Source organism: Hippopotamus amphibius, chromosome 6 (assembly GCF_030028045.1).
Source record: "Hippopotamus amphibius kiboko isolate mHipAmp2 chromosome 6, mHipAmp2.hap2, whole genome shotgun sequence".
Taxonomy (NCBI): Eukaryota; Metazoa; Chordata; class Mammalia; order Artiodactyla; family Hippopotamidae; genus Hippopotamus; species Hippopotamus amphibius.
In genome coordinates, this window is record NC_080191.1 from 74,506,207 (window position 1) to 74,520,241 (window position 14,035).

General features: G+C 37.7%; 1 protein-coding gene across 2 annotated transcripts in view; it reads right to left on the reverse strand.

Moving 5' to 3' along the window:
* Positions 1–14,035, reverse strand: part of RARS2 (arginyl-tRNA synthetase 2, mitochondrial) — a 79,365-nt gene that overhangs the window by 59,709 nt on the left and 5,621 nt on the right. The window contains exon 2 of one of the 2 annotated variants that reach the window (XM_057738212.1): positions 444–517. The exons of the other annotated variant lie outside the window; for it this stretch is intronic. Coding sequence (XP_057594195.1) covers positions 444–517 — 74 coding nt within the window. The remainder of the gene's footprint in view (positions 1–443; positions 518–14,035) is intronic. 2 annotated transcript variants of the gene reach the window in all.

Below are 14,035 nucleotides of genomic sequence, written 5' to 3' on the forward strand. Positions count from 1 at the left end.
GGGGGTCCTCAAATGGAAATAAGCAAAAAAACTAAAACCAAAAACCGCAAAAAGTAACTAGCAGGTAAATATGGTACAGTAGTATTCAAGCACTAGATAGATGTATCATCTCTAAGATCCCTTCAAAAACTCTGATTTTCTAACTACAATCTTAGTTCTTTTATTTGCTGTTATAGAATTAAATTCGAACCTCATTCCAAATTTTTCTCAGACTACCATAGTTATTAGAATAAACATCAAAACAACATGAGAATAGTAATATAATCTGCCAAGTCAGCGCATGTAAAGTACAGATCTTAATTCTTTAAATCCATGAGAATAATAGGTTAAATCATATATTAAGGTTAATTTCAAGGACTATTTTGTAAATTGAAGAGTAACTTTTTTTGTATATTGAGAAAGTCAGCAACATTCTAGATCATGACAGATATGTTATACTTAACTCTTTTCTGGAAATTGGAACTGCAGATATTGACTTGATCAAGTTTTCTGGTGGAAGATCCAACACTCTGGAAAGCTAAAAAAAAAAAAAAAAAAAAAAATCAAAAAGAACAAAACAGAACAAGACTTAATATATTTTGTTCCAGATTCAACAGAATGCTACGCAACAATTAAAAAAAAAAATGTTGACACACACAAATGAGCTTCAAATGCACTATGCTATGTGACAAAAGCCAGACTCAAAAGGCTATATAATGTACGATTCAATTTATCTGACATTCTGGAAAACCCAAAACTGTAAGGATGAAGATTAGATTTGTGGTTGCCAGGGGCTGAGGATGAGAAGGTTACCAAAAAGATGAATTTTATATTTGAAAATTTAAAAATAATTAAAATTTTTTTTAACAAAAAGGGATGAACCACTGAGGAGCAAAGATAATTTGCTTTTTATTCATTCATAAAGTCTTATTGTGCTAGGCACTGTTTTAGGAGTTGGGGATACAGTAGTAAATAAAAGACAAATCTCATGCTACTTAAATAAACAAACAAGCAAACAAATAAGGGAGGGGGGGATCTCACCCCCAGGCTCTATCAAAAGTTTACTCACTTGTATTTTTGAAAAGCTCACTGAATAACTGTAATGTGCAGTTGTAGTTGTGAACTACTGCCCTCACCAGAAACCTGAAGTCGGTTGGAGGAGACAGTCCCATTTATTGAATGATTCTCACATGACAGGGATGTCTCACATGCCTAATCTTTGTTTGAAACAATCCTAGGATTTTCACACTATTATAGCCTTCATTTCATGAATGATGAAACTGCAGTACAGAGAATTTATGTAATTTAAGTGGAAAAGCTCAGCTGTGAACACAAGCTATCTATAACCAAAAGCTACATTCAACCCTTATGTCATATCGATATTCTTTCAACGAGAAATGCATGAAAACAAAACAGTGAAATAGCAGTACAGCCATAATGAATTTAAAACTGTCTTCATCTGTTTTCCCCACTTCCTCAATCTTTATGCAACCTCTGCAATGGACAAGTCATGGCTGGTGAGAGAGAAGGGAAAGGGTGCAATGGGGTAAAAAGGAAAAGTAAAGAACATAAGAAGAGATAAGAAGCAATCAGTCTTCTTCAGAGGTGTTTTAAGTGTTCAGAAGGAGAGGAATAACACTAAAGACACTATCGCCATTATTAGTGATAATATTTATCCTCCTGTTATCAAAAGAAATCATTTGTTGAATTTCATAAACTTAAAATAAAAAGGTCAAAGTTTGCAGACCTGGGCTTCCCTGGTAGCACAGTGGTTAAGAATCTGCCTGCCAAGGCATGGGATATGGGTTCGATCCCTGGTCTGGGAAGATCCCACATGCCGCGGAGCAACTAAGCCCATGCGCCACAAATACTGAGACTGCATTCTAGAGCCCATGCGCCTAGCCCATGTGCTCTGCAACAAGAGAAGCCACAGCAATGAGAAGCCCGCACACCACCACGAAAAGCAGCCCCACTCTCCACAACTACAGAAAGTCCGTGCCCAGCAACAAAGACCCAACACAGCCAATACATAAAAATAAATGCATTTTAAAAAAAAAACAAAAATCTTGCAGACCTGGAGCTGTCACTTATCTTTAAGATACTCTGTATATATTTCTATTTTGATCTAGTATATGTTGATTTTTAAATTTGAATCTCGGAGCACAGTCTTTATTTTTAAACTCTAGCCTTTAGGAATTGAACTACTGTATCCTTTACAAAAAAGGTTTTTTTCCTTGAGATACTTTCCCAGAAGTGGATAAATACATGCAAAGCACTTAACAGAGGTTTACACTTAAAGGCTGTAACAGTTCATGTTTATATTACAAAACGTTCCTGCCAATACAGATACACCAGTAATAAAGGTTCTATTATAATTTCTCTTCAAAAAAAAAATTCAAATTCCAGTTCCACTTTTACTATGATTCCTTGGGAAAGTCATTTTACATTAATGAGCTTAAGTTTCCACATCTGAAAAAATGGGGATAATCTATGAGTAATAAACTAGGGCTCTTGTGAGGACTAACAAAATTGTGTCACATAATAAACATGTAATAAATATTATTTCCTTCTTTCTTTAAAAGGTTTTTTTTTTTTTTGGACCTAATATCTTTCAAACTTATCCATAACCACTAAGATCTTCTGCCTCTCTTAAATATAACTAAACTTCACTGAAGAAAAAAAAACAAAAAAAAAACAAAACCCCCAAAACAGACTGTCACTTGCCATCCAGTTATACATGGATTTAGTCATTAGCCACTGCAAATGCTGACCAATAATGCACCCTGAAGGAATTCAGGACAAAACAGGATGAAGCACTCTGTGCTTTGGAAAAACAGGCCCCTTAGATAGTTTCATGTACATCTCAGGAAGAATTTTAATAAACTCAGATCCTTGTATCTTCCCATATCTAGAAAAGCACTAAAATCATTAACTGAGATATCTGCTCCTGTGACTAGCTGTATTCTTGGTACTAAGATGTAAGCTTGAGTGCACATACTCCCAGCCAAAAATCATCATTAAACTGGCTTCTTCCTCTACCTCTTCAGAACAGGTTACTTAGAGCTACTGTGTGGCTTTCTCTCAGGCTATAGTCATCAGTAAGGTCCCTGAATAAAACTCCAACTCACAATTCTTACATTGTGCATTTTTCATTCAATCAACACAGGCCAATTTTTTTTCACGGTAATCACACACAATATAAATTTTATATGATATTTAGTAGAGCATATATATATTTTAACATCTTTATTGGAGTATACTTGCTTTACAATGTTGTTAGTTTCTGATGTACAACAAAATGAATCAGCTATATGTACACACATATCCCCTCCCTCTTGAGCCTCCCTCCCACCCTCCCCATCCCACTTCTCTAGGTCGTTACAAAGCACCGAGCTGATCTCCCTGTGTTATGCAGCAGCGTCTCACTAGCTATCTACTTTACACATGGTAGTGTATATCTGTCAATACTACTCTCTCAATTCACCCCAGCACCACCCCCCCGACTCCCCCACCCCATGTCCACAATTCCATTCTCTACGTCTGCGGTCTCTATTCCTGCCCTGCCACTAGGTTCATCAGTATCATTTTTCTAGATTCCATATATATACATTAATACATATTTTTCTCCTTCTCAGTTATTTCTCTCTGTATGACAGTCTCTAGGTCCAGCCATGTCTCTACAAATGACTCAATTTCATTCCTTTTTATGACTGAGTAATATTTCATTGTATATATGTACCACATCTTTATCCATTCATCTGTCAATGGATATTTTGGTTGCTTCCATGTCCTGGCTACTGTAAATAGTGCTGCAATGAACACTGTGGTATGTGTATATTTTTGGATTATGGTTTCCTCAGGGTATATGCCTAGTAGTGGGATTGCTGGGTCATATGGTAGTTCTATTTTTAGTTTCTTAAGGAACCTCCATACTGTTCTCCATAGTGGCTGTATCAGTTTACATTCCCACCAACAGTGTGGCAGGGTGGGGGGGGGGTTCCCTTTTCTCCACACCCTCTTCAGCATTTATTGTTTGTAGATTTTTTGATGGTGGCCATTCTAACTGGTGTGAGGTGATACCTCATTGTGGTTTTGACTTGCATTTCTCTAATGATTAGTGATGTTGAGCATCTTTTCATGTGTTTGTTGGCCACCTGTATGTCTTCTTTGGAGAAATGTCTATTTAGGTCTTCTGCCCATTTTGGGGTTGGGTAACACATGCCAATTTTAAAGTATTTTATCTCACAAGTTGTGAATTCAGGTAATAAGATGTTTACAGTCCATTGAACAACACAACAAAAAATTATGATGCAAACTAAAAACTACTTAAAAATTGTTTATTTCTTGTGTTATATCGCATTTGCTCCAAAAGAGCTCTGAGGGTACTTAAACTACAAAAATAAAATGGAGGTATAAAATTATACCAGCAAACCCAAGCTAAAGATAATTACGTTTCTTGGCAACCAAGGTACAAAAAGAATCTGCACAGCATGTTTTACCTCGTAAGAGATCCAGCAAGTCAGCAGGAACAAACTTTTCCTAGAAGTAAATTCTAAGACCAAGTTATACACACATGAAGATGTGAAGACCAAAACAGAAAATATCTTCAATAGTAATTTTACAAAGGCACAGGAACATTCTTATATGCTGTAAATTCACAAACCAAGAAGAAAGGGACTGGGGAGAAAGGAGGAATGGGGAGTAACTGTTTAATGAGGACAGTTTCAGTTTTGCAAGATGAAAAGAGTTCTAGAGATGGTTGGTGGTGATGGTTGCAAAACACTGTGAATGTACTTAATGCTACTGAACTATACATTTTAAAATGGCTGAGATGGTAAATTTTATATTAGAGAAACACAAACCAAAAATACAGTGAAGGACTTCCTAGGTGGCGCAGTGGTTTAAGAATCTGCCTGCCAATGTAGGGGACATGGGTTTGAGCCCAGCTCTGGGAAGATTCCACACGCCACGGAGCAACTAAGCCCGTGCGCCACAGCTATTGAGCCTGTGCTCTAGAGCCAGTGAACCACAACTACTGAGCCCATGTGCCGCAACTACTGAAGATCATGCGACCAGAGCCTGTGCTCTAAACAAGAGTAGCCACTACAATGAGGAGCCCGAGCACCACAATGAAGAGTAGCCCCCGCTCACATCAACTAGAGAAAGCCCATGTGCAGCAAAGACCCAATGCAGCCAACAAATAAAAATAAATAAATAATAAATAAATAAAAATACAATGAAATACCACCCCACAATGGTTAAAATGGCCATCATTAAAAACTCTACAAATAACAAATGCTGGAAGAGGATGTGGAGAAAAGGGAACCTTCCTCCACTGTTGGTGGGTATGTAAGTTGGTGCAGTCACTATGGAAAACAGTATGGCAGTTCCTCAGAAAACTAAAATTAAAACTACCGTATGATCCAGTAATCCCACTCCAGGGCATACATCCAGACAAAACTCTAATCTAAAAAGACACATGCACCTGCCATGTTCATAGCAGCACTAATCGTAATAGCCAAGACATGGAAGCAACCTAAATGCCCATCAACAGATGAATGGATAAAGACAATGTGTTATATATATATTCAATGGAATATTACTCAGCCATAAAAAAGAACAAAATAATGCCATCTGCAGCAACATGGATGCAACCAGAGATTATCATACTAAGTAAGTCAGAAAGAGAAAGACAAATACCATACAGTAGTGCTTACATATGGAACGTAAAAATACGACAGAAATGAACCTATCTATGAAACAGAAACAGACTCAAGGACAGAGAACAGATTTGTGCTTGCCAAGGGGGAAGGGTCTGGAGGAGGGATGGAGTGCAAGGTTGGGGTTAGCAGATGTAAGCTATTACGTATGGAATGGATAAACCACAAGGTCCTACTGTATAGCACAGAGAACTATATTTACTGCCCTATGATAAACCATAATGGAAAATACAAAAGAATGTATATGTATAACTGAATTACTTTGCTGTGTAGCAGAAATTAACAGAACGTTGTAAATCAACTACACTTCAATAAAAACAACAAACCATAAAAAAAGATAAATTTTATGTTATGTGTATTTTCCCACAATTAAAAACCCAAGACTTTGGGATTAAGCAGTATAAAGAGGTTTTCTTTACATAATCTCCCATTTCCTACCCATTATCAAATTAAAATGAAAAGGAAGGAAGAGAGGAGAGGAAAAAGGAAGGTAAGTAATAAATAGGTAGGTTGGTTGGTTCTCCAGCAACAAATACACAAGATAGTAGGCACAGCCCAAAGTTATCACCTCCAAAAGTGGTAACCAAGGAAGATACGTCAGATTCTGAGAAGACATGGAGCAACCTTGCTTGGCATGGCTCCTAAATGGAATTAATAATTCTCATTAATACCCCAAATCTGGAGAGAAAAAACTGAATGAATTCTATTTATTTTTTTTCACTGATAACTGGAAGATGCTACGAAACTGTGGGAAAGAATGAATAAAACAGAAGTGGTTTCCAGCAATTTCTAGCAGAAGTGAAGATTCTAGGGCCTCCCCAGTGGAAACACAATGCATTCCCCAAATACTGGGAGTTAATCCTGATATTGTGTTGCAGGGCCAGGAAGAATCAGAGCAAGAACTTTTATAGGAAGATGGAAAAATATCAGAACTAGCTAGCAAAAATATGCCAAGTCAGAGTTCAGGAGTAATGTGTACAGGTCACCATGACCTCTTGGAGAGACAAAAGAGGAGTGGAAATCTGCAGAGTTCATATTTTTGTAACCACAAAAGTGAGGTGAGCCAAGTGGAGAGTGAAGAAGTCACCCACACAATGTGGAAGCAAACATAAAGTCTGGGCAGAGCTGTTAAGCACCAGTAAGATGAAAAACAATAAGCATGAAAAACAGACAAACAGAGAGATACAGAGAGGGAGGGGCAGGGGCTGAGAGACAGAATGAAAGGAATGTGGCATACAGATCAAAGAACGCTAGAAGAAAAATACAACTTAATACAAAGACATTCTTCACCAGAGCTAAGATCTGTGAATATAAAAAGAACTAAAAGATGGAAAAAACAGAGTGAGATAAAAAGGGAATCTAAAGATTAAATAAACAAACTGATGATCAAATATTTTATTATAGAATAATTAAGAAACACAAAGGAAGGGCTTCCTAGGTGGCACACTGGTTAAGAATCTGCCTGCCAATGCAGGGGACACGGGTTCGATCCCTGCTCCAGGAAGATCCCACATGCCATGGAGCAACTAAACCCGTGTGCCACAACTACTGAAGCCTGCACGCCTAGAGCCTGTGCTCCACAACAAGGGAAGCCACGAGAAGCCTGCGCACTGCAACGAAGAGTAGCCCCCGCTCGCTGCAACTAGAGAAAGCCCACGTGCAGCAACGAAGAGTACGGGTTGGTAGCAGGCTTTTCAACAGGATGAAGTGCTGTTAATAGTAAGTGAATGGAAGCACATGTGAAACTGTTCACATAAGTGGCAGCTAGAATCAGGTGTGACCAAGGAGATAGGAAATATGGCAAAATATTCAACAAAAGGAAAACTGTCCCTGAAATAAAGAACGAAATCTAAACTGTTGTATATTACCGCAATGGCACACCATTCAGCAGTAAAATGAAAGAACTGGACCTCTGTGCACCATTACGGATAAATCTTTTTAAAAATTTGAAGTGAACAAACAAAAAAACCCCCAAGTTGCAGAAGGATAATTACAGTTTGATTATCGCTTAGATAAAATTTAATAACTTGCAAGAGAATACTATTTAGGGATACATTCATAGGTAGTAAGTCACACACACAGATGTGATAAACACAAAACCTCATATGTGAGGAAAGAGTCTGCAATCAGGGATAGGTACCCAGGAGATTTTAGTAGTACAGGTATTTGTTAATAGTTTATTTCTCAAGCGGGGTGATGGGTACATGGATATCAGTAGCATTCTTCTACGTGGTTAAATATTTCCGTAAAAAAAGAGAAACAAACGGAATCTATAGATCAAAATAAATGACTATGTTAGGAAAACATAACAAGTCACTAAATTTCAAAAATAAAGCATCCAATCAAAAAAAAACTCCAGAGATGAAATAATCACACTTTGCAGCCACGTTAGCTAATCACAAAGACCACGATCTGGTTAAAGCAAATAATTTAGCAACATATTACATGGGGCAAGATTCATCTACTGGAGAAGCTGCAAACTGTTTCACCTGCTCAGCTGCTGTTTTAATTTGAATTAGTTGCCAACATATGAAAATTGGAAAAAATTTAAATTAACATTAAATTGTTGTATGGCGGCATTTGCATCTATGGTGTCAGACTTTGGAAAATCAAAAATCAGAACTAAACAATACGGTGTTATTGCTCTGTTTCTAAAAGGAAGATTTTTAATATTATTTCTAAATCTATTATTTTCATATTATTTCTAAACATGCTAATTTCCTAGTGATTAACCCCCTTTTGATTCGTCTAGGATTAGGTTATATAAGAAGTCACAATTTCTTAAAAAAGAAAAAAGTAAAAAAAAAAAGTAAATAAAGCCCTTCTTGAAAAGTCTACTCATAAAGAAATCCAGCCAATTAAGCCATGTATCAGTAAAAGGACTGATGGTAAGCACTGTATCCAATTCAATATAAAGTGAATATGAGACAAGTCATGCAGATATCATTAATAAACAGACTGTGTTACAAACTTTGAGAAAGTTACTGAAAAGATTAGGAAAGGTAGAGGAAAGTTATATTAACTATAAGAGTGCTGATGTCCTCCTCTTTCATGGCAGGGGGTGATACTGCCTAAATCCAAAACATCAAGATTTTTAAAAATTTATAATTAACATACAATATTATGTTAGTTTCAGATGTACAACATAGTGATGCATGAATTGATGAAAATAAGTGCAGTAACCACCTGTCACCATATAAAGTTGTTGTAACATATTGACTATATTCCTTATGTGTACACTATATCCCATGACTTACTTATTTTATAGCTGGAAGTTTGTATCTCTTAATTCCCTTTACATATTTTGTCTGACCCCTTACCCCCTTTCCCCTCTGGTAACCACCAGTTTGTTCTCTGTATCTATAATGAGTCTCTGAAACATCAAGATTTAAAAAAAAAACTCCAAACTGTGATGTTCTTCACAATGTCTCAACTGTAGAGGACTTGTTTAGCAAATATATCAATAATTCTTTAAATTGCACTTTGGTTTCTTTTGCTTTTGTTAAATTCAAGCTAAACTGTGTTTAATACTTTTTACTTAAAACTGCACTTACGTTATGGGTACATGGGGAATCATAATAGTATTATATTTTTAGCCGTTGGACATTTCCATTATAAAACTTAAAAACAATGAAATAAAAACTTGTTACAATACAGCTCAATTTTTATAAAAAGCACATCTATCCCGTCTTCCTATCTTTTTTTCTGCCTGTTATCTACAAAGAAATGTATCTAAAATAAAGGTCAATCAATGTTAGTGATCACTATTCACGGTGGAGGTTTTCTAAAAAAAATTCTTTGCACCTTCTTGTATTGCTGAATTCTTTACAATAAGCAGGTACTATCTTTGCAAAAATGAGAAAATTTTTTCTTTACCAAAGCACAACTTTATAAAGGCATCTACTGTTAAGGAATTCCTACTGAAAGTCAAGCAGTATGGTTCAGATATGTTGTTTTCTACTTATCTAACTTCATGTTGGGGCTGTTGGGCTGTACCCTGCAAGCCTTGTTGATGCCCAGCCTGGAGATGGAAGAAAGAGCCCAGAGACAGCGACAGAGGCACTAACGATTTATCGGATAAAGATCTTACACGTCTAAAGCAAAAGGTCCTGGAGCAACACTCCACTGTGTACAGCAGGCAGGACACGGCACCCATCTCTGCTACTTGGAGGAGAAGAAGGCTACCATTTATAGGGGGAACTGAAGTCAGGTTGGCTCGTCAGGTACCAGAAAAACTAGCAGCTGAGGCAGGGCGCAAGTAGGCAGTTACTCATTAAGCCCTATAATTAAGAGGATTGGATGGTCATGTGAGTGAAGCAGGGACGGGTCAGCAGGGAATAAACAGAGAGCCAGGGAAGAGCCATCTTGAATGGCCTCTTCATACAGGTGCCAAAGCTGTCACCTAGGCTAATGGATAATAATTAGGTCCCCAATGCCAGAAAGCCTCTGGGGCGAGGGTGGTGATGTGGAGAGGGGGTTCAAAATACCCCATCCTCAGAACTCTAATATAATAATGACTAATGAACATTGCATACATACAACATACCAAACACAATCCTAAGTGCCCTATTTATACTAATTCACTGATTCTTAATGATAAGCCTGTAAGGTAGCTAAATAATTTTCCACATTTTACAGATGAAGTACAGTGAACTTACATACCTATCAGAGGAGAAGCTGGATTTAAACCCACGTCTTCTGTTCTTAATCACTATACCAGTGGTTCTCATATTTTACTGCATGTGGAAATGACTCAGGGATCTTTAGAAAACAGTGACGTCTGGCTCCCACATGCAAATATTCTAATTATTACAGGGTATGACCTGGTCAACAGACATTAAAAAGTTCTTGGGGTTGATTCTAATGTGAGGTAAAGTGTGGGGACCCCTGCACTATACTTTTCTGCTTCCTGGTCATCCTTGGCTAGTGGTTATCAAGCCTGGATGAACATCAGAATCACGTGATAAGGTTTAGAACTTCAAGGCCCCTACCCAACCCCATCCCAAGGGGCCTGGGCTTAGGTATTGTTTTTAATGCTTCTCAGGTGATTCCAGTCTCAAGCAGACACAGCTTGAGAAGCACTGCATAGGGAGATACCAGCTGTTTCCCACGTTAACAATCAGTGCCCAAACTAGTGAGGGTTTTTAATTCATTCAAGGAGTGTGGGGCACGAAAAAGAAAAAAAAAAGAAGAAAAAAGTTAAGAACCACTGTCAAATGTCAGAGAGCATGGTTTTTAATTCACCTACAGTCTTACAAGGTTCAGAATTATTTTGGATATAATCGGGCTTGTCTCTGAGATTGAACTTAGTGTTTTCTCTGATGAGAATGTGACCTGAGTTTCCTTAGCTACAAATTTCTTTTTTCCCCTTTAGGTAAAGGTGTTTCTCCTGGCATTGGGCTTCATCTAGGGCTACCACAGGTATAACAAGAGCCTACTGATAACTATCTACTTGAGGCCTCAGATTAGTGAAAAGAAAACTTTTTACACAATGTATCAAAAGTTTACTCAGTTGAAAATAAAATAATAAAAGAAGACTAAGACTCAAAACTTTAAAACTAAAAACAGAGGAATAAAATCCACAAAACATTAGTCACAGTCCTTGAGAAATAAACTAAATAACTTACAGCTGAATGAAGAGGAAATTTGAGGGTGAAAGCCGAACCACTTCTTAAAGGGAGTACCAAAAGTGAAAATCCACATATGCCAGATCTGGCTTGGGAACCCAAGACCAGAGATTCTCACGTATAATATAATAATGACTAACATGTATTGAGTGCTTACAACGTACCAGGTACAATTCTAAGCCTTGGATTTGGCAACCTAAAGTCAAAGATTCTAATGTAATAGGATCTTTGGCTCCTAAGGTACCCAGCATGAGAAAGCCATTAATCAATCAGCTTGTGGGCAGTTTTCAACCATTCCTTTCCCTGGCACGTAGGCACACATACGTTTTACGCTTAGTACATACATAGGTACTGAACACAAAGCCCCAAAATACCCTATCAGTCTGGCTCCAGGTAGGCTCTAAATTCAGTTAGGAGCTAAGCTTGCCGGGTTCAAGATCCAAATCTCCAATAACCACATAAAAACCCAACTTGGCTGATGAAAAAGAGATCCTTATGCTTTAGCAACCAAACACGTAGGTGGCAGAACTGATATCTTATGAAAATTAGTTCTGTATTTTTATCCACAACATAGTCTACAAGGCAACGAGTTTTGAAATTCTCGAAAAGATTATCGATCACTCTTCCAGATCTTAAATTACTTCAAATGTCAATTGCCCCTGGTTATTCCTCAGTTCTGATTCTCTAATATAACCAGGTCAGTTGTGTATGTTTGCCGCCAAGAGCCAATGCACAAGTACTCCCACATTTGCAGAGACTTTCTTCAGGTCTGAATTAGCTCGAAGACTCAAGCAGGCAGCAAATGAGGTATCAACTGAAACTTCAGGGTTCAGAAAAGAACTTCCTAAATGATTTGATGGGCACGTTATTTGCAATTATTTTATAATGAAAGGAATTTAGCATGGCTCTTACAGAACCTGTGGTTTGAAGCAGAACTGAGTGCCTGTGGGCCTGTGAGAACAGGTCAGAAGCAAAGCACATACCTAGACAATTCAGCTGGTTACTGTAGTTCATCTGAACCTTGATTATGTTCCCAACATAACCAGTCCTAAGCTGAAACATTTACGTTGGGAAGATATTTCAGTTTAGGACTGTATGACAACAACTGGACAAGCTGAACTGCTCCTTGAGGTCCTGAGATCTGACAACAAAACTCCTGGGCAGTCAAGGAGGCCTGCCTTCTCTTCCCTGTTAGCAGTGTATCTCCTCTATCAAGTTATGTAGATATAAATTAATGAGGAGGGGAGCTTAAGGCCCTTGAAATGTAACAATCACATAACAATGAAATGCAGTTTGTGAGCCTACACTGGAAGAAAAGGCTGTTGAAAAACATCAACAAAACTGGAATGGACTATAAATTAGATAAAAGTCTATCAGTGCGATATGTATCTAGTAACTGTATTGTGGTTATGTAAGGTAAGCCTTGTTCTTAGGAAGGAAACGATTAGGTATCAGGAGGTTATGGAGCATGATTTATGAAACTCAACCTCTAATGATACAGGAAAACATATTAAATAGATATAAAGTAATGAAGCAAATGTGGTAAAATGTCAATAGGTGAATCTGGATAAAGGGTATATGGAGTTCCCCGTACTACTCTCACAACTTTTCTCTAAGTTTGAAATTCCTTCAAAATTAAAAGTAAGAGGAATTAAAATGAACCAGCTGAATTTATTCTAAACTTAACATCAAAACCTAAATGAAAAGGAAGTGAGAAAGGGAAACAAATCTATACTCTGTCATTATGTTTCTGAGCCAGAGACAGTGCTGAATGTTTTACAAAGGTCATTCTACAGAATCCAAAGAATTTTGATGTTGAGTCAAACAGTTGGGTCGGTTAGTTCCTGAACTCCACAATTTTGTAGCTGTGACTTTAGATTACTCTCTTCACCTTCTTGAGTCTCAGTGTCCTCTACAAAATAGAGATAATGCTACCAAGAGCACAAGAGGATTGAGATGATTAAATGAGATGATAATATCAAGCACTGCACACCTTACCTGCATACCACTGTGCTAAAAGTTGGGAGACAAATCTCTTCGTGACTCAAGTTTCTGGGTGTCTTGTAAGCAAAGCCCAAACTGCCCTTGGTTCTGGACTATCTTTTCGAGGATGTTTGTACAACAAACAGCTTTGTGAGACAGAAACAGTGCCCCACATCAGAATAAAGGGAACATGTCTGCTGCCATTATAGAAGTCTCAGGGTCCTCTACTATATAACACACACACTGCGTGCACAAGTATCTGACCCTCTTCACATTGCCCTGTGGGAAGAAGAGAGGCTTGGGGAACCCACACAAGAAAATGTTGATAGTCTGGCTACTGCTTTTTGCTGGGAGTAATAAAATAATAAAATCCTTTTCTTCCGCCCAGGGCTCTCATATATTCTGTCACCATCCATGAACTGTGGATTACTTAACTTGTCAGGTAAAGTCACCAACCCCTCACAATTCTCGACACTAAGCACTCCGTTAATATTACCTCCTTAAAGCCTATCAATATCCCTATAAAGTTCAGCAAAACACGGTGTGCTGCAAGTATTTCACAAATAGTTACTATTACCTTCTTCTTCTTCATCATTAATCCTTGCGATAATCCTGTAAACTAGAAATCAAGACCATCATCTGACAGCTGACATTAATTAAGAGCTGCCAAGAGTAAGTCAGTCACATTAATAAAGGAATTTGAATTCTTTCCACTATTACCATGTC